Here is a 26,465-nt window from a genome sequence, read left to right as displayed (position 1 = left end):
AGGCCTGAGTTGGAGCCTTGCTCCAGAGATTGCCTCTGTCAACCCAGCTGTAAATGAATACCTGGTCACTTGGACTGGGCACCCCAGTGTTAAGCTAACTACTCCACTGTCTTAAGAAATTGGTGTGTTCTAATCACAATAACCCAAAGGGCCACTGATCACAGATAGACTTCTGATTTACACTAAATCAACTACATAAGTGTTTTACACATGAAGAAACCACCTTAGAAACTTAGGAAAAGAGCATGAGCTCAAGACAGTGTAGGTAAGATGCACTGATGTAATATATGACTGTTCCAGGGGAGCTGAGATGACAGAGGAACCCCGGGTCAGTAAAGAGCCCCACTTACCCCCTGTAGAGCTGGAAGAGCCGAAGGAGGGGCACACGGCAAAAACGCCAACGCGGGTCATCAGCCGTGCATATATACGGCTGCGACAGAGCAGCAGGGGCAGAGGACACTCCCCGGAAGGGATAAAAAGCGGCCCCGACGAGGCGGCGGGGCTGCGGATGCGAGGAGGTTGGAGGAGCGAGCCCTCATGCACAAGGGATCAGCCACCACACCAGGCAGCAAGGAAAACCGGGAGCGGAGCTACATAAGGGTCCGAGAGAGCTGGTCGCGCAGTAGGCAGCAGCGCTGGTGAAGAAGCCAGCTGCGGAGCCGGTAGGAAGGCCAGCAAGGAGGCTGGGGGCATTATCGATGCAGGAGCCGGCTGGGGACCCGCTGATAGCATCGGCAGCAGGACCGGCTGGGAAGCCTGCAGCACAGGCGGCCATAGAGGCGGTGAGGAAGGCTGGTGCAACACCAACGAGGGAAAGCAGCAGCTGCGCCCGCAGCAGAGCCAGCAGCAGCACCCGCAGAGGGACCAGAAGAGATGTAACAGCGGGGCAGGGCCAACGGGCCCTCGTCGGGTGGAGTTAGCAGACGGGCTGAGTCCCAGAGCAGGGCCAGACAGTTGACCCTCGCGGCCCCAGCGGCCTGGAGAGGAGAAGGGGATCTGTCACCCCAGCGGGTGAACTGTCTGGGCAGTGGGGCCCGAGCCCAGAAAGAGAGCCACGCAGCCCAAAGGCCAGAGGTCCCTTCGTGAGTCTCCGGGTCCAATTAGATTAGTAATCCTGGTTAATCTTGGTGGAGGGTTAGACGCACATCATCACGGGGTGGTTAGAATAGAGCATTAGGAGCTGTTGTGGAAGGGCCGGGTCGACGGCCCCAGCACGCTATACGTCGGGCCTGAAGACCTAGATGTTTGGCGGACAAGCTGTGGGCAAGAGAGGAGGAAGCCGAAGACACCAAGGAGGCCTGAAGAGGGAGAGCCTAAGGTGGCGAGTGGCCAGGGTATAGGGGAGGTTGGAGCCCCGAGAGTGCCCGCCGGGAGACGCGATGGCCCTGGAGGCTGCCCCAAGGGGGAACCCCCCGCTGAGGTACCATCACAAGTCGTGGCAGGCGAGTTAAGGGGACCCCCTGATGTCAGCAGGGGTAGCCTGTGGGGTCCACCTGCAAGCCCTGGGCAGACACAATCTTTGGCCTGGGTGAAGGCCGCGCGGGAGCGCCTATTAGAACGAAGGCGGGCACAATGACCATACCCATAAGTAACATACAATCCATATTCATGCAAGTATATCATGAAATCTGTGCATCTAGATCATAGTAATCAACTTAAAGCCTGTTAAGAATTACATTTTTCTTCAAATGGATAGAAATAAAATCTTTTTGTAAATTAAAGCAGTTTTAGTTGTCTTTTCAAGATCAGACACAAGCTGGTCCCTTAAGTCTGGGAAAACAGGGAACTTTTTGTCAAGGGAGTATTTCAGTCCACTTCTCATCAGCATATCCGTTTTGGACAAAAACAAAACACCATATTTTGGAAAAAACAAAATACCATAGCTACGGAAGTCCTTGACTTCAGGAAAGCCGACTTTGACAAGCTCAGCAGGCTTGTCAGTGAGGCCCTAAGGGACCATGACCACGGGGAGAGGGGACTTCAAGAAGAGCGATTGCTCCTCAAGGGAGTGATCCTCAATGCACAAACTAAGTCTATTCCATCTCAGAGGAAAGGCAGCAAGAGGGCACAGCAGCCCCCCTGGCTCTCCAGAGACCTAGCAGATCTCCTGAGGCTAAAAAGAAAGGCCTACAAAGGATGGAGGATGAGAGTCACCTCCAAGGAGGATTATTCTGCACTGGTCCGGTCCTGTAGGGAGCGTACCAGGAAAGCCAAGGCTGCAATTGAACTCCAACTAGCTTTGAGCATCAAGGACAATAAAAAGTCCTTTTTCAGATATGTGGGGAGCCAGAAGAAAAGCAGGGGCAACATTGGACCCCTGCTGAACCAGATAGGGCAACTGACAACTGACACCCAGGAAAAAGCCAACCTATTAAATAGGTACTTTGCGTCGGTCTTTCACCAGTCCCATGGGACGCCCATGCCCGCTACGGGACAGGGAAGTTGGGGTTAGGGTGATCCCCTGCCCTCCATTAATGCTGACTTCGTGAAGGAACATCTTGAGAAGCTGGATACCTTCAAGTCAGCCGGCCCTGACAATCTTCACCCCAGGGTACTCAAGGAACTGGCGAGCATCATAGCCCAGCCTCTAGCGCGGATCTTTGAAAACTCTTGGCGCTCTGGGGTAGTGCCCAAAGACTGGAAGAAGGCCAATGTGGTGCCTATCTTCAAGAAAGGGAGGAAAGGGGATCCAGCTAACTATAGGCCCATTAGCCTGACTTCTATCCTGGGGAAGATCTTAGAAAAGTTTATTAAAGAGGCCATCCTTAATGGACTGGCCGACGCCAACAGCTTAAGGGATAGCCAGCACGGGTGTGTTGCGGGTAGGTCTTGCTTGACCAATCTCATTTCCTTCTACGACCAGGTGACCTATCACCTGGACAAGGGAGAAGAGATTGATGTCATATATCTTGACTTCAAAAAAAGCCTTCGATCTGGTTTCCCATGATCACCTCTTGGAGAAACTGGCCAATTGTCACCTTGGGTCCTCCACGATCCACTGGCTGGAAAATTGGCTCCGGGGTCGGACCCAGAGGGTAGTAATTGATGGAAGTCACTCATCGTGGTGTCCTGTGACCAGTGGGGTCCCCCAAGGCTCTGTCCTTGGACCCATACTGTTCAACATCTTCATTAATGATGTGGACACTGGAGTTAGAAGCGGGCTAGCCAAGTTCGCCGATGACACCAAACTTTGGGGAAAAGCATCCACACCAGAAGACAGGCAGGTGATCCAGGCTGACCTGGACAGGCTCAGCAAGTGGGCGGACGAGAATCTGATGGTGTTCAACGCCGACAAATGCAAGGTTCTCCACCTTGGGAAGAAAAACCCGCAGCATCCGTATAGGCTCGGCAGTGCTATGTTGGCCAACACTATGCAAGAAAGAGACTTGGGGGTCATCATTGACCACAAGATGAACATGAGCCTGCAGTGCGATGCTGCGGCTAGTAAAGTGACCAAAATGCTGGCTTGCATCCATAGATGCTTCTCAAGCAAATCCCGGGACGTCATTCTCCCCTTGTACTCAGCCTTAGTGAGGCCACAGCTGGAGTACTGCATCGTTTTGGGCTCCACAATTCAAAAAGGATGTGGAGAAGCTTGAGAGAGTCCAGAAAAGAGCCATGCACATGATCAGAGGTCAGGGAAGCAGACCCTACGATGACAGGCTGAGAGCCATGGGGCTCTTTAGCCTGGAAAAGCGCAGGCTCAGGGGTGATCTGATGGCCACCTATAAGTTTATCAGGGGTGACCACCAGTATCTGGGGGAACGTTTGTTCACCAGAGCGCCCCAAGGGATGACGACTAGGTCGAATGGTCATAAACTACTACAAGACCGTTTCAGGCTGGACATAAGGAAGAATTTCTTTACTGTCCGAGCCCCCAAGGTCTGGAACAGCCTGCCACCGGAGGTGGTTCAAGCGCCTACATTGAACGCCTTCAAGAGCAAACTGGATGCTTATCTTGCTGGGATCCTATGACCCCAGCTGACCTCCTGCCCTTTGGGCAGGGGGCTGGACTCGATGATCTTTCGAGGTCCCTTCCAGCCCTAATGTCTATGAAATCTACTATAAAGTGGTAAAGGGTTAATATTTTAATAGGGAAAACGAGGCATAAGAAAGGATCAGCAAATCTTCATGTAAACAAATGTATTTAAAATAAACCAAAGTTATGAATCTTTGTTTAAGTGCTTCCCACCAAAACCTATACCATTAAACAAAATAAATTAATTCATCACTGAATACTTAGATGATAATAAAGTACCAATACCTTTTCATTGAAGTGAATTTCTACAAATTTTCCAAAACGACTGCTATTGTTGTTGCGAACAGTCTTTGCATTCCCAAAAGCTTCTAAGAGTGGGTTAGCTGTTAAAAGAAGGGTTTGAATTTTAAATTGATATGTCATTCACAGTTTACTCAAAACAAGTTAAAATAGTATTAAAATAACTATTCAGTGTATGGACAAGTAGCAGCTCTTGGGTAAAACATGAAATACTTTATCATGGAGACGGCTTCTCTGTATGAACTGCCTTAGGCACAATGTTGCCTCACTTTAAACACAGAAGCTAAACGGTGGAAATACTACTGTAAGTCAGCTTCTCATCATTATAGGGTAAAAGAATGGATGTGGGCAGAGCAGCTGATGAGCTACAATCCCCTTTTACTGCACAGTAAATTGTATCACTGTGCGTTCAGGATATTTTAGAATAAGACTTGAATTTTTTTTTTAAAGGTTACCCTTTAAAAACAAAATCAATAGTATCTTTTTTTAATTTTTTTTTCCAAATGATAATATATTGGGGAAACAACTTCTGGTTAAAAGATTAAGCATTCTATACCAGGTATAAAGTTCTTGAGTACATACTTTGAAAAACTCAGTGGCCATCACTGAAAGCATTTCAGCTGCTATTTTCCTGAAGTAAACAATATATTCAATATGAGTCAATATGAACACCAAGCAGACTGCCCCAAAAACTTATTTTCCCTACTTTTCCCTCTCACACATAGTGGTAAAAATATATATATAGCACTAAACACCATGCACAAATGACATTAGTAGATCAACAACAGAAACCAAGAGAAACATTTTAAAAGACAAAATGCATCACTGACTTGAGAAAAGACTTAAAAAGGTGGCTCAGATGACCATTAACTGCTAAATAAGCAAGTAGTAATATTCTGCATTAGCAGTAGCTTTAAAATGATCTTTCAGGACATCCTCATTACAGACTGCATTGCAAAAATCCAGTGCACAGATAAACATGCACAACTTGAGCCATTTAAAAATGTTTACTAGCTGTGCAGCACAAAGCCTCTGAAAGACTTCATTTTGCCAGCTAGGAAAAAGCAGGAGTGGAAGGCATAGCAACTTTTTCTCTCTTGTTTTGTCTATTGTGAGCTGTAGCTATGAACAAGCCACAAGCTTAAAAATACTTTCTGAAAAGTAAGAGTTCAGTAGAACAGTCCCCCCCTATTAAAATTTCTATTGACAATAATCTACCAGTCTGCTGCTATGAGAATCAGGAGATTGCTGATATGAAACTTAAAACAGTTATATAAAATTAAGAATAACAAAGCAGCAATCTTTGCCTAGCATTTTTTCTTCTTTCTGCCCTGTAGTACAACCATCTCAATGCTAACCGTCTATATTGCTGTTTTTGTTTGGTACTGCTGTTAAAAAAAAAAAGCTTTCAAATTTATGATTTTTGAAAACCTAGCCTCTTCAAAGTTGTTATATTAATACTTCTTCAGTAAATATTAAGGATTAAAAATATCCTGGGTAATATTTCCAGCGTTCAAAACATAGATTATGAGATAAATAAGCAGCAAGCGGTTCTCCAACAATAGCTTTTGTGAGCATGCTTGTTAAGAATGTGTTTAAAAATTGTTAAAAGCTGCTTCAAACATGCAACAGATGATGGTATTCTAGAAAAAAAAAAATTCAAAAGTTTTCTTCAAAAATACCTACAGGCACCAATGAATGTTATGGAATGCAGCTTCAAGCAGCATGGGACCTATCAGTCTTTTTCTGAGATCCCACAGTACATACATGGATTTGGATGCATGTCTATTCAGTTGCAATTAAACAGTATCACGCTTGTTTTTATCATACCTACGGGGAAAAAAACAGTAAAAACCTGCCACCTCTCTGTAAGCAGTTTCAAACGGCTGGAAATTTAAGTTAGACCAAATCAAACTAGAAGTGAGGTGTAAATGAACCACCACAGAAGCTTAGGGGGAGTCTCAATTACTCAGATTTTTCCCCCCCACAATTCAAGACCAATTTTTCTAAAAGTTAAATTCTAGCTCAAATAGGAATTGTACATGCATTCTGTGGGTCATAACAGATTATAATAATTGTGTCATTTGGCCTTATCTATGAATATGACATCAATGTAAACCTAGTAATGAAGTAGAAGTAACATTCAGAAGAACTGCTTTACAACACAGGTGAATTACCATGATCCACAAAGGAATAGGAACGTTTTATTCTTGACAGACAGCTTGTCCTTCATCCCACTTTTTAGTAAAAGCACACACTATGGGCTCCTATACATATGCAGGGAGCCTGCTCCGATGCACTGTAATTCCAGTGCATAGAAGCAAACTCTGTTAATCGAGTCTGCTGGAACATGGAAATTAACGTTCTCCAGCAGCCTCTAGCATCACGTGCATTAGTGCCCCTGAGCTGAAAAATGGTATTGTTTAAAAGCTCCTTCACTTTAAAGCTCCATCACCATTTTTCAACACCAAGATGCTGTGTCACTCTGTGACACTCCAACATGGGACACTACGGGCACTTTTAATTAGCATGGCTCTCGGAGCTACGCTAATTAAAGCGCCCCCCTTGCCTCCCGGAGCACACATATAAATGCCCACTGTGCTTTCCAATAAAAATCAGTGTTATCAATGACTGTACAGTAACTGTCCTTACACAATTCATATAAAAGGGAACATTCTAAAGAAGACAGTAGCAAAACCTAGAAACAGCTTTGCAAAAATTAGATGGGAACAGAGCAGTCTGTTGATCAATTATGTCCCAAAAGATCAGATGACATTTCTATTTTTGTCACTGCTGTTTAGCATTTAAATAGGCTGCAGTTCATTTGGTGGAATCCTTAGTTAGGTTTAAAAAAATTACAATACCTTCTACAATTCTGTCATCAATATCTTGACCAGTACCATAGGATTCAGTCAAATACCTGTGAAGAAAAATGAGATGCCAAGGTCCATATTTTCCATGTTAAGCATCATGCTGCCTTGGTCTAACTGAGGAGAGTGCACATGTATGTGTGTGCTTGTGTATCAGGCTGGCCATTTACAGTTCTCTTTTTGTATACACAATATATATAAAAAAAAACAATTTGCCTGCACTTTTCTTACAGGAAAATAAGTATTTTATGCTGGCTTCAAATGTATTTTTCCTGTATTTCAGTATTTTAAAAATCATATTCAGATTTGTGCATGTTCAGAAAGTGAATATAAACAAACAAACTTGTGATTTATGTAATAACATACAGTGTATCCAACACAAAATTACAGCACAGAATAAACCTATTGGAAGTTTGAGTCACTCTTAGTGGTTAATTTTAGTTTTAAAAATAGATCCCTGAAAAATTTAGCATCTAATGTCAGTTCTTATTTGTCATTTTTTTTTTTTTTTTGGTAAATACTTTTAAAACAACCCACTGAGCTTCTGTATGCATAGGCTACATTTGAAGGTTTTCTTTTGTATTTAAGAGATACACAACTTTCTGCTATTACTATTCATAAGGTTTGTTTCCATTTCACCAGAGGCTGAAAACCTTCACAGTTTCTGAAAATTCCCCAGTCATCTCTCAAAATGGCTGGCTTCTCCTACTATTTTCAAATGTACCAAGGCCTGTGGCTATACTTAGATAGGATGCCTGCTTTCAAAATTCCTATCACCTCCTTGCATGCCCAGAAAGGAGTGGGTGGCAACTTACGCTGTCAAGGAACAATAAATACTGTGAAGATAAGTGACTACAAGCAGTGGCCATCTTTTTGGAGGTGCAGATGGTAGGAGAAATGGGGTATAGAGAAACAATGGAGTACAGGATACAGGAGAAAAGGGAAATTTGTGATATGTGCAAGAGGAAGAGAAGAGAAAGGAGGTAAAAAAAATTAACAAGTACACTGTCTGCATTACACTGCTCTGTCAAAGCAAATCAGCTACAAGTGTCATTCATCTTAACTGAGCAGTATTCTCTAGCTGCGGTATTCCAGTGTCATTAAGCAAAGCATAGCAGCAAATGTAGCTGTTAAGATGGAAAGAAGCAATTTAAGGTTGCTTCTAGGTATCTTTAAACCAATATTGAGCAATACCAATTGTTAGTACTCTTACAGCTTCGTGTTTGGTTTTAATGCTTGCATCATTTTTCATTAAAATGAAAAACAACCCAGATATACACAGGTAATTTGAGCTGAAGCACATTATAGGAAAACCATACTTATGCCAGAATCCAGAGTTAGAAACCTAAAAATTCAGTTAGTATTAAGCTTAAAGAAAGGCAAGCATGGAAAGCTATAAAAATGGAGTTATGACAAATAAGCTACTACGATTCTGTCTTGTGGCAATATTTTTGAGAACCTAATCCTCATAGGTTCTGGAATCAGAAATACTAAAATGCCAGAATCATAATCATATGGTTATTTCTGAATTGCAGTTTAAAGTTAATGCTTGGGTGTCCAGTCCTTTACATGCTGTAGTATAGTTAAGAGTATTATAGCAGTGATTGTCCAGGAAACATCCAAGAAGCAAGGTACTGGGTTTGTTTGTTTGTGTTTGGGGAGTTTTCTGAGGTGTGATATCTTTTATTGGACCAATGGTACAGTTGAGATGTCAGACAAACTTCTGGGCACATGCTGCTCATCAGGTCTGGGAAAGAAGCAAGTTTGTAATGCACAGGTAATTTCTTTGCACTTTGGAATGGTCCTATTCTTTTATGTAATCAGGTAATCTATTCAGTTAAACTTTATTTGTTTTAATCTTATTTCTGATAAACTCTCTACACGTCTAGTTTACAACCCTCCTCCTCTCTCAAATTCCTGTTTTCTTTTACATATGGAGTTCAACACCAGCCACTGTTTTATTTAATATTTAGTTTGTACTGTACTTGCTTCTTTCCCAGACCTGAAGAAGGGAAGCTGTGCCTGAAAACTTGTCTAACAATTGTTTTTCCAATGAAAAGTATCACTAAAACCAACCTCCCACCCCTCAAAACCCCCCTCGCTTCTGTTTCTCACATCTATCCTTTTTACACCTTGCATTTATTTAAAATTTAACCTTAACTCTGACATATTTAAATGCACTTTTTCTTTGGGAAATGTAACCACTTTTGCTGAATCGTACCATAAACCATTATGAAGTTTAATTATAATTGAAACTATCTGTATATTCATGAAAAACACATTATTAAATCATTTTGGGTTCCCTAAACACTAACCTTAGTACAAATTTAGTGTTTTCAGTCTTTCCAGCTCCTGATTCTCCAGAAACTATGATGGATTGACTCATTTTGAGTACTTTCATGTCACGAAAAGCTTTATCAGCTAAGATAAAAAAAAAAATGTTATTAAAGACAAACATATTTAAGTTACTTTCCTGCACAAATGTTATGCATACAGGTCTTAATTTAAACCATTCAAAAACAGAAACTAAACATTTTTTATATATATATATATATATATATATATATATAAATAAAACCATGTGTGTTACATTCTATGAAAGTCCATTTTTGCAATTTCAATTTTACAGACCAATATGTGATTTTTGATCTTCAAAAATTTAATAGATTTCATAGACATTAGGGCTGGAAGGGACCTCGGAAGATCATCGAGTCCAGCCCCCTGCCCAAAGGGCAGAAAGTCAGCCGGGTTCATAGGATCCCAGCAAGATGAGCATCCAGTTTGCTCTTGAAGGTGTTCAATGTGGGCGCTTGAACCACCTCCGGTGGCAGGCTGTTCCAGACCTTTGGGGCTCGGACAGTAAAGAAATTCTTCCTTATGTCTAGCCTGAAACGGTCTTGCAGTAGTTTATGACCATTTGACCTAGTCGTCATTCCTTGGGCGCTCTGGTGAACAAATGTTCCCCCAGATACTGGTGGTCACCCCTGATAAACTTATAGGTGGCCATCAGATCACCCCTGAGCCTGCGCTCTTCCAGGCTAAAGAGCCCTAGGGCTCTCAGCCTGTCATCGTAGGGTCTGCTTCCCTGACCTCTGATCATGCGCGTGGCTCTTTTCTGGACTCTCTCAAGCTTCTCCACATCCTTTTTGAATTGTGGAGCCCAAAACTGGACGCAGTACTCCAGCTGCGGCCTCACTACAGCCGAGTACAAGGGGAGAATGGCGTCCCGGGATTTGCCTGAGAAGCACCTATGGATGCAAGCCAGCGTTTTGGTCACTTTACTAGCTGCAGCATCGCACTGCAGGCTCATGTTCATCTTGTGGTCAACGATGACCCCCAAGTCTCTTTCTTGCATAGTGTTGGCCAACATAGCACTGCCGAGCCTATAAGGATGCTGCGGGTTTTTCTTCCCAAGGTGGAGAACCTTGCATTTATCGGCGTTGAACACCATCAGATTCTCGTCCGCCCACTTGCTGAGCCTGTCCAGGTCAGCCTGGATCACCCGCCTGTCTTCTGGTGTGAGTGCTTTTCCCCAAAGTTTGGTGTCATCAGCGAACTTGGCCAGTCCGCTTCTGACTCCAGTGTCCACATCATTAATGAAGATGTTGAACAGTATGGGTCCAAGGACAGAGCCTTGGGGGACCCCACTGGTCACAGGACACCACGATGAGTGACTTCCATCAATTACTACCCTCTGGGTCCGACCCCGGAGCCAGTTTTCCAGCCAGTGGATCGAGGAGATGAAAAGAAGAAAAAAAAAAAAAAAAAAATAATCAACTCACCTATATCCACTGAGAACAAATGCAGGACTATCTGAATTCTGGAAGTGAGCTTATTTGTAAGTAGCCATGGATTTTAAAGCTAGAAAGCGTTTTATTTTTAAAACACTGTATTTCATATTATTAAAAACTTACTACTAGACTGGATGCTGTCTGGCTTTCAGACTGTATCTCAATGATAGGAAGGTCTAGGGCAGCCTCTAATCCTCCATACTTTTGCCTAGGCATACACGCCAAAAGTCTCTGTGTGATCTACACTGGTTGCTCTTGACTAGATGCCTGGGCTAGGTACAGACAAGCAAAAAGCTTGAGGCAGAATCAATTTTAATCAAATGGCTTTCTGTAAGTAGTGTAGTTTAGATCAGTAGCAAATAGAACACACATTCACCCTTTTGTGGGGCGGGGTGCAAATCTTAGACCAAGTTCCACCTTTTTTAAACCAGTTTGTGTGCATCAAACTTCTGTTCTGTTACCGGTATAGACTAGTTTTGTGTGCTGAACTTCTGTTATTGGTAAAGACTGGTTTCCAATCACTTACAATGGTAAAAGTGTAATGTCTATACCTGGCCCTTACATATAATACCATGATCTAGAGGATCAACAGTTGACTACATACTAGACATGAATACTTCGAATCATTTCTAGGTGATTTAATTGATATGCTTTCAAATCATCCTATTTTGTTATCAAGATCCTAAAAAGGAGCTCAAAGGGACCAGTTAAAATGTTGTTTTGTTAAAAACAAGAAGGATTCAGTTCTCGTTCTCCATGGAAGAAAGTTAGCAGCAAATCACTCTCTGATTTAGGTGTAGCTCAGAGCTGTTTTTGAAAAGATTTTCCTTCTCTAGATTAGGGTTAGTTAACGTTTTTTGGCCGGAATGCCGAAAAAACCACAATATCCATCTTGGAAGGTGCCGGAGTGCTGACATGCCAGAGCCCAGAGCAGTTGTTTGCAGTCGGCCTACGGAGCCTGGTCTGCTTGCAGCAAGGCTTGCATCCTCCCAGCAGCCTGCTGGGAGCAGCCTGGGCTCCGTGGCTGGCAGCAGCTGCGTAGAACGTGGGTTGGCAGTGGTGTGCCAAGCAAAATGGCCTTGCGTGCCATGCTCGGCACACGTGCTGGGGGTTGCTGACCCCTGCTCTAGATACAACTCTAGAATATTACTGTTACAGTAAAACATAACATTTTAAAAATCACACTTGCAAAATTGCTACATCAAATTCACTTTTTTTCCTTCAAGTCATCTAAATGCATTTTACTGCATAGAAGTCAAAGCAGAATAATTTACACTGGCAATTTGCTGAAACACAAAGGAAATGGACTCAAATACTTCACTAACAAGAACAAATTATTTCAGAGAACTAATCATATCATAAAAATGTTTTAATATTAGCACTCTTCATTTGTCCTTCTAGTAAATTTCTCTCTTTTTTATGAAGCACTGCTTGCATCACGTTAAACTGTTTATTTTACAGTCCATTTTTTTTAATAGAATGAAAATATAAACTGTTATATTTCAAGCAGCTATTGTCCATTTTTTCCATGGACAATAGAAGCATGATGTCATTTTAGTACTGAATTGTTTTACTTTAAGAACTGTAGTCAAGTAAAATAGTCAGTGTTACACATGGTGTTTAACATACAGCTGTAAGACAAAATAAACAACGAATATATATTTTAGGAGACAAAACTGACAGAATACATACCGATTGCATATACATGTGGGGGTAATGTCCCTAGTGATCTACCCTGGTACTTTTTAATGGTCTCTGAAGAATAAAGTTTAGGTATGTCGAAGTATGGATTCACTGCAATTAGAATGTTGGCTACGTAGGTCTGTGGAAAAGAAACCATAATAAAGCCTTAGTAGGTGTTCACCAAACTGATTAACAGCAATTTTTTAATTGCTATTAAAACAGTGCAAACCATTTCAAATCTAGAATACAACCATGCCTAGCAACAAATAAATACTGACAAGCAATACTAAAGAGAAGAGCAATCCCATTTAAAATTACATCAGCTAATGCTGATAGTGACACCAAGAAAGTATTGACCTCTTGTACCTCAGTATACTATCTTTAAATGCCCTGTTAGAAAAACATTGAACAGGAAACAAAACTTTCAAGACATTTTCCAAAAAAGTTATAAACTGGTATAAATTCAGTTTCATAGAACTTGCTATGGGAGATAGAATGGTGCCTAAAGCTGTGTACGTACGTTTTAATGATCTGGGAGAATTCTCCCAGGTTTGTTTTTCTTGGTAGAAAACCTTATAAGGAGACCCCTGGACATTCAAACGCTGAGCCCCTGAAGAGCAGAGCTTGCAATACTGACTAAGCAGCCAAGGATCCCCTGTGCACATATCTCAGTGTGCTTTAAAGGCTCCCTCAGTCTGTCTACAGACAGAGGGTAGCAGTGCAGAGGGCAATTCTGGCTGCTAAGTGTCAGACTGAATCTCCCTGCAATGCAATGCAGGATTATGGAGACATTATCAGCTCCCTGTCTGGGTGGAGCAGTAGAGTCCAGACCAAATGATTCCCTCTCCCTGAGGGCAGGGAGAAGGCAAAGCACCTTGATATGGCAGTGGATTGTGCTGTGGCCTCTCTAGCAAGGAACATGTACAGACATTTACTCTCCCAGGAACAATTAAACCCTGATTGTTCCCAGGTTATTTTTCTCCCGGAACAGTCATTTTTGCTCTACGAGGAAAAAACTACTGAATATCTGGACACTTCTGGCTTCTCCTGGGAGTCTGTACAAATATTTGTGCTGGCTGCTAACAGGATATATGGGCTGCTACAAAACTACATTGACACTGGATTACCAGCATGTACCTCACTGAATTAGGATGTATGGGCTAGACCATCGTGATTTTTTATTTTTGGTGAATTGTGCTGAAAAATGCAGTTTCAGGTCACCAAGAAGATACTGGAAAACCCTAAGAATAAAACTGAATTTTGTCCATGAACACAGTGTATGTATTCTATAGAAAGCAGGACAGAGTAGCATCTTAGAGTAATTGGTTTGGGCAGGCATAAGTTTGCATAGAAAACAGCCTATTTTGTCAGATGTCACCTATGAAAACTCATGCCTTTCTGAAGCAGCTAGTCTCTAAGGTGTTACCTTGCCCTGTCCTGCTTTCTGCCTGACTTCAGACCAACATGACTAACTACCTGTGTTCAACATTAACAGAGTTCACACAAAGGTTGTTACAGACACCTCTGTGCTCGTTATATTCACATAAAAAGGTAGGCAATGCATAGAGCTCTGTAACAGGTATCAGTAACTAGACAAATTAAACCAAAGACTGAGAAAAGCAAGCAAACATTCTTGTTTTTTTTTCAAACTATATTAGAAGTTACGAGGGAAAGCTACATAGGACTCAACCTGAACTAAGTTTTATACAATACTGACACTGAAAACACAGTGGTAGCATTTATTTTAAAAATATAGAAAGGCTTCTTCGCTTGAAATATTGTTTGTCTATCTCATCTTGTCAATTCTAAACAAAACAAAACAAAACAAAACAAAAAAAAAGGGGGGTTGTTTTATTTCTTCCTGCAGTCAAATTGATTCCACCACTATTGTTCCTAAAGCTGATGACTGGCTTGTATAGTCTTAAAAGGGTAAAGAATTTATAGCTATGTAAAGCAGCAACTGAAAAAGGAATTCATGCAATTTTAGATTTTAATTAAAGTATTATTTAGACCTACCATTTCAATAATGCTTTTTAGAAAGATGAAGAAAATCATGTATACAGTTGCCTGCTAGCAGCCAGCATTTTTTAAGCATCTCTTTTATTTTACAGCTGTCATTGCCAGGGCAGATGGCAAGGACTAAATCTAATTTAGTCAGAATTCATTAAGTACAATTAGGCAATTTGATAGCAATATAAAAGATTAAGATGGACATTTGAGCTAGGAGGTGTCAAAGGAGGCACCTGTTTGCTTCGTTCAAAAATAATGAAGAAAAAGAGCCATCTTTGGTAACAGCAAACCTATTTGCAAAGTAAATTACCTGCCGGAATAGAGTTTATTTGCTACAATGTAATACAACTGGTGTCCTGAATTCAACAACAATACAGAAAAAAAAATCTAACATTTAGCTACATTACCTACTTGGTGCAAACCAGTTAGTAAATCGGGATCACGTGGCTCATGTGCCTTTTCTCTAGAAAAACCCTACCACTCCTACATGCTTAAATATTTATTTTCTGTGATAAACTATGCAAAAAATAGTATTATTACATAAAATCATATCATTCTCTTCCAACCATTTAATTAAAATATTATACAAACTTACATAAATTCTGTCTTTGCTGTAGCGAACTTTGATATTATGAAGGAGCGTGGCTTCATTTAAATACATAAGCGAACCTGCAATTAAAAACCCATAAACAATTATTTTTGACAAATGAACTCATAAAACCAAAATATAATATTATGAAAAATGTTGCTTCCTCTCCTTTTTATGGCCTATAAGCAGCTTGTTTTTTCATTACCTTTTGAGAAAAAAATATTTGTCTGAAAAAAATTTAGCCTACTATTCACCATGTTGTTAAAATAAGGAAAAAAGAAAACTATTATAATAGAGATTGATACTTCTGTGATCTCTGACTCACTGAAAGATAACAGAAGGCAGTAGAGCTGCACCTTATACACTAACTAAATCAGAGATGTGCATCTTAAGCTTTCGTAAACAGAGAGTTTATTTCATTAGATGGTGCGAAAGGACTGCAGGAAGCAGTCTTAAATAGAAAACATTAGAATACACAGGGTACAAAGGTGGGAGGAAAAAGGAGAGGGTATTGCCAAAAGAGGTAAGATGGGTATTGGGGGTTGGGAGGAAATCAGTCAATCAATTTTCAGTTTCTCTTAAAAGTGTCTTCAATATACACTTTCATTTTTCCCCATGCTGCCCCATAAACATGAGAACAAATATCTACTCCAAATTCAGAGATGTAATTTATCCACCCTCAAATTCATCCTTGAAATCTGTGCCATGATGTGTAGGGAAAACAACAGCCAACAACAGCCAACAACTGCATTTAGAGCATACAGAAGTAGCAATTATAATGGTTATAACTTGATTTAAATCAAGATAGATTTATATGGGGACAGAAAAAGGCACCTCTAGATTCCCGCTGTCAAATTTCAAATCCCTGCTCTAAACTTTGTAGATGTTGGAACCTCAGAACAAACAGATAAGGGGAAAAAAAGAAAAGCTACCTATTTTCTTTAAAAAAGAAAAAGCTACCTCATCCTTGGGGAAAAAAAATCTGAGCCAGTTTTACTCAGGCAATGAAGAAAAATATCCAGTTGAGGTAGACAGTACGCAGAGAGAGAACTCAAATGGTTCAAGTTTGACAAAGCTGTTTCTGACCAGCCCTGGAAAGAGTTGTTAACCAGTTTCATCTGTAATAACAACATTGCTCTACAGCTATTCTTGATGTTTCTTGTTCTTGGGCTTTAACCTACAAACTTCCTAAAATTTCCTCACTTTGTTAGAAATTTAATTATACAGCAAACATATTCAGTCTTACATTACAATCAACACATCAGACTGCTAACCCTTAAAGAATGAGAAGCACTGAAGACCACTATAGCTTGTTTCCTTTGTGCAGTTGGCAGTGCTTTGTATATAGAGTGTCACTGTTTCCTCAGCAATTTTGTATACTGTACACGGACTGTACTCATGTTCACATGCTTCATCACACCATGCAAGCGGGCCCTATTTGATTTGGATTTGGCCCGAATTGGGGACAGTGATTCGATTCGTTGATTCAGATCACTGTCCCTGATTCGATTAGGCTGAATCTGAATCTGAAGATCCAATGCTGATTCGGAGGATCAGTGATTCAGACATAGACACGGTTTTAAATAGTTTTTTCTACATACCTTGAGGTACCAAAGCAGCTCGTGAACACTGCGATGCTGGGGCGGATGGAGCATCCCAAAGGAGCATGAGGGACCCCCCACGTGCTCGGTGGTGAACCTGGAAGTGGACCAGAAGTACTTCTGGTCCACTTTCGAGTCTGCCGGGGAGTGCACTGGGGGGCCCCCCGTGCCCCCCGGCTCTGCAATCAGCCGCGGAGTGACCACAGGTGTCCCCCCCCCCCCCCCCCGACCCAGAAGGCACCAGTTGCCAAGCCGGGGGGCTGAAGGGGGCCCTCCCCCACGCACTCTCTGGCGGACCTGGAAGTGCTTCTGGTCCCCTTCTGGGTCTGCTGCCAAGTGCGCTGGGGAGCCCCCTGTGCTTCTGTGGGACACTCCATGTGCCAAATTGATCTGAAGGGTTCCAATTTGATTCAGAGAGATTAAAGGGTCCTCCTGATTCGATTTGGATTCGGAGATTCGGCCACCAAAATCAGGCTGAATCTCCACTGAATTGAATCAGGGACTGAAGCTTCACACAGCCCTAATGCAAGGTTATACTTGACCCATTTAAGATGGCAAAAAGTTTCTACATTTGGGACAAAGTCTGCTCTTTATCAAGGATTCCTGCATATAAAAGCCAATTTCTTTCCTTAACTTACATCCAACTTGAAGAAAGCTGGAAGAAAAATAACATGGAAACAACCAGGGTTAAATCATTCCCTGGATAGTTTCTCTCAAAAGAACATCTTCACGCTTCCCCTGCCTTACCTTTTTCTAGGGACCAGAAGGAATGAAGCTGGGAAAAGGTTCCTTTGCCTTCCTGAGACTGGGGTCACCACAGATGTGAGGTAAGGAGAGGAGAAGCCTAAGGTGCTCTCCTTCTGCTTCTCACACCAGTGTTCCCAGTGTAAGAAGTAGGCAAGGGCTTTGCCACGCTGCTACCCTGCTTAGGTAACTGAAAATCTCACCTTCTTTGCATTTTATGCTAGGAACAACATAATTTAGCATATGACTGGCACTAAAAATAAAAGGCAGTGTCAATTTTCAGCTCCATTTTGTAAGGTCCTCAAAAATGAATGTACAAGATGTCTATTCAATCAATCTTCGAGGAAATAGTCAAAAACCCCTGAAGTTTAACTTAAACCAGAGTCCCTCAGCATCCCAACACGCTCTCTGGGCTGGGTTCTCTGCTCTAGCCCAGCCAGGCTGGTCCCACTCCTCTGCTCCCCAGACGAAGCAAGGACAGGAAGGGACAGGGGTCTGGCCAGGGAAGGGTTTAATTGTTCCGCTCTATCCCACCATGGCCCATGAGGCAGAGGGGGGCAGGGTGGAGAGTTAGTATCCCCACCAGCCCCACTGGCAGCTGGGTCTGCCCACCATCGCTCCTACACTCACTTCCTGCTGTGGAATAGGCCCCCTGCTGCCCCCTCCACTGGACACTGGAAGGAGAAGAAATAACCTGCCCTGCCTCCCCCCACGGGTCCCATCTGGCCATGCTCCCACCTAGCCACTGCAGCAGAAGGAAGCACAGCCCTTGTTGGGGGCAGCAGCCCCTGTCATAATGTTGGGGTATGTGAGCCCCTTACTAGTGGGGCCACGCTGCTGGGCCAGCAGAACTGCAGCAGACTGCAGGCAGCAACACTGGCATCTGGAAGGCCAGAGCCCTGCAAGCCCCCCCAACTGCTACCATGCTCTGCAGCTCTACTGGCCCGGCAGCGCAGCCCCCATCGGAAAGAGGCTCATAATTGGGGAAAACAGGGACTGGGGTTGCTGCCCCAGTCAGTTGCTCCCCCCTTGACGCTCCAGCAGCTGGGCAGGGATGAGGGCAGGGCCAGATGCCACCTCCAGGGGCCTCTGGGGCATGGGGGGGGGGGAGGGGGGGGAAGGGGCAGGGAATGGGTTTACTCTCCACTCTGCCCCTGGGACACTGCAGCTGGGTCTGCCCGACCCAGCCACAGTCGCCACTTCATCTGCGCTCAGGGCAGCATCTGGTGGAATAAGCTCCTGCCTACCAGGAGGGCCTGGCCCTGAGTGCAGACCGAGTCTGCCCACTGCTCAGTCCGCAGCTGCCGCTCAGTCTGCGCTCAGGGCCAGTCCCCACCCAGCAGGAGGGGGCTTATTCTGCCAGATGTTGCCCCGAGTGCAGACTGAGGCGGCTGCGGCCAGACAGACCCAGCTGCAGTGCCCCAGGGGCAGAGCAGTGAGTAACCTCGCTCCCTACCCTCCTCCCCACCCTGCCCCCCACCCCCGCAAGGCCCTGCAGGTGGCATCTGGCCCTGCCCCCTGCCACCGCCTGGCTGCTGCAGCAGTGAGTGGGGAGCACCCAGCAGATCCAGCTTGGGTTGCTGCTGGTGGGATAGAGAGGGGGAATTAAATCCCTCCCTGGCCAGTTCAGCCTGCACTGCCCATGACACCCCCAGCTTAGCTTCCCTGCAGCTGAGGGTGTGCTCTAGCGCCACCTGGCACCTGGCCTGAGCAACTGCAGGCATATGTCTGCATCTCCTCAGTCCAGAGAGGATGTTTCTTCTGTTACAAAGCGGTTCAGCCCAGGCAGGTTAGACTAACCTGCAAAGGTGGAATCAATTTAGGCTCCGGCTTTGTGAATGTCTGTCCCTAGCCCAAGAGTTGCTTCAGTACTGTATGATTTAAGATGTAAAAGTTTAAGTGAAATTTATTTTTTAAGAGTATATTCAAGAGTACTGCAGTTCACACACCATAATAACATATTCCCTTTCTAGAGGTTCACAGTAGAGAGCAACAAATGTGATGAACACATTTAGTAATTGGTTTACTTGTGACACACATTAATGAAACTTTGTTACATGTGCTATGCCAAGTCTTTAGGTTTACTGAAGCTGAACTGTAAGAAATAGGTTTTTCATTATGAAACAAATGAATGTCTGCTATTCAGTATGAAATCTATGTCACAGTGCAGTACTTACAGTTATCCTCCACATCCTTTTTACTGTCTTCTTCTGCAGGAAACACTTGGTTGATAGCAGCCAGAAAAGTCTGTCAGACAAAAATCATTGACACTTTCAGAATTTCCACCAAAAAATGGAAAACAGTCCTAAAACGTCTTTTGCTAAGTTGTAAGTAAACTCAAAACTCATTATTCATGTAAGGAAACTGAAAAATCGTCATTGCTAAACCTTACTGTTGCAGATTACAGTGGGTTCATCCAACTAAAACAGTAATGTGCAGTGTTATTTCTACTACATTCATTCATAAGGACTACTATAAAGGAGTAGGGCTTCATCACACAAGGAACAGGACAAATACAAAGTCCATTAACAAAAGCTTACATTATAGTTTTCAGACAAATAGAATGTGGGAAGATTACAATAATGGCAAAGAAAGCTACATTTTCATTGTAATTTGTAGTTTAAAATATATTAGTAATATTACTTAACACTTTTTATCCACAGATGCCGTCCACAGAACCCAAGACCAAAGTAAAAAATATCGCCATTTGGATATTATAGGGATGGGCAATACAAGAAAACAGTGAGTAAACTTTTACTGAAAAGGAAACAGACTCAGATAGGGCATATGCCACAAACAGAATTATACAGAAAGTCAGTGGAAGCCCTAGGGTTTAAAGTCACATATCACAATTGTTATGATGCAGTTGTCCTAACCTATTTAAATTCATTCCCATTTAAAGGCAGCCCATTAGATACACACATAACATCTCCAAAACACTGTAGCTTGATATTTTATTTTTATATATATTTTCAATTTATATATATATAAAAACATCTGTAGAAAAACAAGTACTTCTTTAATCCCAGTACTTCAATTGCACAAGAAACCCATTCATCAACTGTACATCACCCACTCGGACAAATTTATAACAAAAGTGAACTTGTCTCCCTCATACTCCAGAAATTGTAATTAATATCGTTTAAAAAAGGAAAGAGAAACATGCAACAACAGATGTGTTAGAACATCCATAGGATACAAACATACCATACATACTATTGTGTTTTTAAACATTACACACTTTTGTTTAGACATTTATCTGAGTGGATACAGCCTGCATAGATTGCGTTTGCCAGAGAAATGTAGCTATCTCTAGTACAAGGTTTCTGTTCATTCAATTAAACGTTACAGTTGCTATGCTGTTTCAGAGATAATTTCAATGTGGAAAAGTGACTTGTAACACAGTATTAGTCTACTTGATCTAAAATGGCAAGACAAGCAAAAAAATGCAAGTAATTACATTTTAAACATGATGATCTATTTAAAACATTTCACTAAGCAAACAACTTTTCTATGGCAGTCCATGGGAAGTATAAAGCTATTCCCTCTTACTTCAGCACAATACAACGTAATATAGCTTATATCAGTGGTTCTCAAACTTTGGTACCTTATGTACCACCTGCTGATCAACACAGCAAAACCAGAAGTCCTACTGTGGCACTTCCGGTTTCACCGCTGCAAACTGAGTCCCGCTTTTTCCTCGTGGACCACAGCCCGAGGCAAAGCAGCCTGTGTTAGGCCCCCCTCCCTGTTCCCTCGGGAACCAGTGAAAGCCTGGCACACGGAAAGCGGTAGTGACCGGAACTTCTGGCCCAAACAAGCAAAGACACCTCCAACCCGCCAGGCGGGGAGGCAGGCCAAACTCAAAACACGGCACCCCCGTACTCCCTGCCCATGTCTCGTGTACCCCAGGGGTACACATACCACGAGTTGCAAAACACTAGCTTACACCACATAGCATCCTAATATAGTACCACCTGAGGTCCTGCACAACACTCAGCAATCAGACTTTTAAAAGTATTACATTTGACTCTTAAAGCATCTCTAAACCAAACCACTTATTGTCAGTTGGGCAGTACCGTCCATTATTCCCTGCCCTGTGCTACGTACAGACAGTCAAAAAGCCCAAAGATTAAAAACACCTGCAAAGATTGAATCGATTAAACTGCATAGATTGAACCAATAAGCAAGTGAACTGACATTCACTTTTCAAATAGATAAAGCAGTCAGATCCTTGCAGTGGTCCATATTAATAGACAGGCGGCGCTAGACTGCGGACCCCCTGCTGGTCGCTGTAGTGAGCTGGAGCCCTCTGATTCCCCAAGTCATGTCCCCTCCTCAGCCTCCCTGTAGGCTGATTGGGAGGGAGGGAGGGGACCTACCCTTTCTGCCTGACACCAGATCCCGAGCTGGGAACAGCCAGGGAGAAGGGGAAGCTGAACCTGGGGGCTTTACTCTGCTCCCCAACCCCAAGCTGGGAGCAGGGCTGGAATCTCTTAGCCATACCCCCTTCTCAGCCTCCCAGCTGGCTGAAACAGTAGGGGAAGGAAGTCTGCATCTAGAGCCAGGAGCCATGGCCCCTCCTCAGCCTGGGCCTAGCTGAGGGGGAAGGAAAGCCCACAGCAAGGGCATAGCTCTGCCCCAAAAGCTGAAAGCCAGGAGTCGCACCCACTCCTCAGCCTCCAGGCTGGATGGGGGGGGGGGGGGGGGAGAGAGGTAGGGGGGACCTGCAGCAGGGCTTGGCTCCCATCCCCAAGCTGGGAGCCAGGGGATGGAGTCCCCTAGTCATGCCCCCTTCTCAGCCTCCAGGTGGGCTGAGGAGAGAGGGATGGAAGGGGGTGGGGGGCTCCAAGGCCAGGAGTCTCAGACCCCCAGAGCTGGGAGCCACAGCCCCTTCTTAGCCTCCAGGTTGGCTGGGAGGAGGGAGAAGCCTGTACCAGAGCTTGGCTCCACACCCCGCAGCTGGGAGCAGGGCTGGACTCCCCTTTCCAGTCCCCCTCTGGGCTGGCTAAGAGGGGAACATGGCAGCACCCAACTGGAGGTCTGGCTCCCTCCTCTCCCCCCCCCCCTCACTCCTACCAGCAGCACCCAGCTGAGGGGTCTGGTGTTTTCCCCCCACCTTCTCCTCAGCTACCCAGAGTGATATTGCTCCGGCTAGGGAGCAGAGGGGCAGGGCAGACCCTACTTATTGGAGCAGTACAGCCCAGGGCTACAAAGTATCATGGGATGCTGGGGAACTGACTTAACTTGAGCTGGAAGGAGATCTAGAACAGAAGTTCCATAAACCGGTTTGACCTAAATCAGTTAAATCTGATACTACACCCAACCAGTGTATCTTAAACCAGCTTCAGCCATTTTGAAAGAGGTTTATGTACACTAAACTCCTGTTCTGTTACAGGCTTAAACCAGCTTCTGATCACTTAAACCAATGTTCACGTGCAATTTCTATCCCTAACCCTGGTGTATGAGATGCCTCATGGATCATATTGTTATAGTCCTGCTATACTTTTTCCCCCTTTCCTTCTTCCATTAAAAGGTTTCTGTCACAGCAGTACACCCTGCCTTCATAATAGTCAGAATCTGATTTGAATAGACCTCCTGAACAAATCTATCTTATCTACTTGATACAAATGTCCTTAACCAGACAGAGTACACTAGGTGGTCCTACAGAAACCAAGGGTACTTACTGCTTGGATCTGGCATTTTAGAAATCCCCAAATGATACTGTTTTGTCACAGTTGGAAGATACTGTATTTTCTTGCATACAAACACCATAAATAAGACACACGCCTTGTTTCTGAAGGGCAAAAAGAAGAAAAAAGATCTTTTCCTGAAAATAGTGTTATAGTGTAGTATTTTCCCAGGCAAAACACAGGCAAATCAAGTAGGGATCGAACCAAACATTGTGGCTGCTTTGTTTACCCACAGGATGCCACAGGTGCTGCTGGCTGAGCCAAACTACCTGAGCTCTCATCTCCTCAAGCTGAGCAGCAGCGAGGGAGGGAGCAGGGCACAGGCAGGAACAGGAGTTGAGATGAGTGGGGTTGGGCCATGCTGCACTCAGGGCGGACGGCTGTGGCACTAGGAAAGGGGGTAGGGAGCTACGACAAATTCTGGGGGGACTGCAGCCCCCACCCAGTAGTCCCCGTCCCAGTGCTGCCACCGCCTGTCTCAAGTACAACCTAGCCCAACCCCCCACCAGGAAGAGTTCAGTGCTGCCCTAGGCCCCAGCCCACAGTGGCAGCCCACCCTCACCCCAAGCACAGATCCAGAAGCACATGCCCCCCATGCCCTCCTGGGGTGTGCATAGCAGCAGCAGCAGCTGTGCCCCATGGACAAGGCACTCGCAGCTCCGTCCCACACCCCGCCCCAGCTGTGCAGCACCTGCTGCCCCTGCCCCAGCTCCAGCCCCACTCCCTCCTTCACCACCGCATGCATGCCCCTCCCCACCCCTGCTGCAGCCACCTGGAGTCCGTGTGCAGGCTATCTTGCAGCTCTACCCTCTGCCCCACATTTGGCTACATTAACTCCAGCTTTCTGCCACTTACGGCATGCAGGATTCCTACTGGTCACAGCCAACAGCTAGGGAGTCCTGCTTGCTTACTATGCTGCACCATATGCAGCAGGTACAGCGTTATTTTCTTACCCCCACCAGAAGCTCAAGATATTACTGCATTTATTTGCTTAAAACATGCACCCTATATTCCAGCAGCTGATTTCAGGGGAAAAGGTGAATGTTCTATGCCACAAAAATATGATATTACATTTCCTTTTTGCCTCCTCTAATTTATCCAGCATTAATTCACAAGAGTGACCTCAGTAAAGACCCTCTTTCTTTAATTACCTTTAATAAAAGAAAACTAAAACTCAGCATTGTATCACAGCCCTTTTTGACTGGATGGTAGTTTTGTTTTAATTTTTCTAGGAACACTTGTGAATTGGTTTCTAGAAACTGAGCAACTAAAAGTGTTTGCAGATGTAAGGATTATATCATACTGCATGCCTTTCTAGAGCTCTCCAGGCTAAACTCTCTCTTACAGTATGTGGATTTAATATTTTAAAATGGAATTCAAGTAAGTAATATAAAAGGGAACAAATACTTAACTTCTAGATAAAAGTCTTAACACCTGGATTTTAGACTCAGTATAAAACATGTGCCTAGTTTTAGCTATATTATTAAGGAATATAACTGGTGTGTCATACTCAACCATATTACACTATTATTTTCTGGATGATTGTTTACCAAGTGAAAAGTGCATGCCTGAATGCTGCCAGCTACTATGGATGAATAATTGAAGTAGAAAGATGAGCAAGCTATCATGGCCACACAATTAAATACATTTCCCAAAGAACCCTTTTTGTCCTACTATCCCTTTTAAAGGGGTAATGTTTATTTTGGAGCACTTTGTGTTTCTTCTTGCCTTGGTCAAAGTATTTATTTTCATGACAATTTTTAGGACAACACACACTTAAAGAAATTAAGCAATTATTCTTCATATTAGATACCAGAGAACTCTCAAAGTGACCTTGTTTAGAAATCAGCTTTTTAACATTAAATGGGGCATGAAACTTAAATGGCCTCCGTAGGAACTAGATGGGTAAAAAGATACCTTTCTGTATGACTCGGATCTTCTTTCTGTCATGTAACCCAATATTGTAACTATCCTTTCCTTACACTCCCAAATGCAACTATGTATAGATGCCCCTTGCTCTTTTTCATTGCAATTCACCAAACAGCACAAAATTATGTGGAGATTGCAAACAAGAAAAATATGATGCAAACATCATATGATCCAAAAGGAAGGTTTTTTTTTTTTCACATAGCGTGTAATTAAAGTGTAGAATTCATTGCCACCGGGTGTTGTGAAAGCTGATAGTTTATCCAGATTCAAAAAGGGACTGGACATTCTTGGAGGAAAAGGGTATCAATAGGTATTAAGCACAGGAGTTAGGGGTACAGCCTCTAAATCAGAACTTCCGAGACCTTAAATGCTAGAGGCTGCAAGTAAGAGGGGAACAGTGGAGAAAAAACACCTGGTCATACCCAGTTAACTCTTCCTTTAAGCATCTACCCTCTGCCCACGTGACACAGGATACTGGGCAAGATGGACCTATGGTCTGACCCAGTAAAGGGCAGTTCTTATGTTCTTATAACCCCTTGCTTACAAAAAAAAAAAATTAAAACGTCACATTCTAGATGTTCCGATGTTCCTGGGCAAGCAGGAAGGGCTCAATTGTTTTACTTCTCTCTAGGAAATTGGGGGGGGGGGGGGGGGGGGGGGGTGTATGGCATAGCAGAAATACATATGTAAATTAAACTGCCTCTCTAGGAATAAAGAACTCTTAGAAGCTATCAATTTGAGCAAACCAAACATCAATAATAATGTTCAGAAAATGAGGGTCGGTCTTTAATTAATAGTTTAAATGCAAAAGGCAAAAAAAAAAATCTTTTGAAACAAGCTAAATGATTTCGACAAAGGAAGTTAGTGAAACGATGAAATACGTAAGCTTAACAGATTCTTAAGCATAATGTAACTGCTTGCCTAGCATTTTAAAAAATATTAAGTATTTAACCTGTACCAGAACTATTAATGACATGGAGCCATCTATAATTAAGCCCTGCAAGTCCTCATCTGTCTGAGAAGCATCTGCTACAGTGAGGATAAAATACTTTCTATTTATAGGTGAGCAAGTCACTCAAAAACAAAAGCTCAGATCCACAAGCTTTTAAGTACTTAACACCTATTGAAATTAATTGGAATTAGCCACCTACATATACTTTTGTGGGCCTAACCCATAATGGTTTACTCAATAAAAAGAGTGGTCTTCACCAGAATAGCAATCTTTTCAGAGGAGAGAAGACTGCCTGAAGTGAACAATGAAGCAGACTTCTTTTAA

General features: G+C 43.3%; 1 protein-coding gene across 4 annotated transcripts in view; it reads right to left on the bottom strand.

Annotated features, from left to right (window-relative positions):
• The window catches only part of MYO6 (myosin VI), a 184,881-nt gene that overhangs the window by 108,834 nt on the left and 49,582 nt on the right, over positions 1-26,465 (bottom strand). For all 4 annotated transcript variants that reach the window (XM_019496841.2, XM_019496843.2, XM_019496844.2 and 1 more), the window contains exons 3-8: positions 19,745-19,814; positions 15,229-15,302; positions 12,633-12,762; positions 9,465-9,570; positions 7,144-7,199; positions 4,265-4,362 (exon numbers count right to left, since the gene is read on the bottom strand). In XM_019496841.2, coding sequence (XP_019352386.1) covers positions 4,265-4,362; positions 7,144-7,199; positions 9,465-9,570; positions 12,633-12,762; positions 15,229-15,302; positions 19,745-19,814 — 534 coding nt within the window. The remainder of the gene's footprint in view (positions 1-4,264; positions 4,363-7,143; positions 7,200-9,464; positions 9,571-12,632; positions 12,763-15,228; positions 15,303-19,744; positions 19,815-26,465) is intronic.

This window comes from Alligator mississippiensis, chromosome 1, assembly GCF_030867095.1.
Source record: "Alligator mississippiensis isolate rAllMis1 chromosome 1, rAllMis1, whole genome shotgun sequence".
NCBI classification, from domain to species: domain Eukaryota; kingdom Metazoa; phylum Chordata; order Crocodylia; family Alligatoridae; genus Alligator; species Alligator mississippiensis.
The sequence above is the reverse complement of the archived record's forward strand: the minus strand, read 5'-3'. Positions and strand labels throughout refer to the sequence as shown.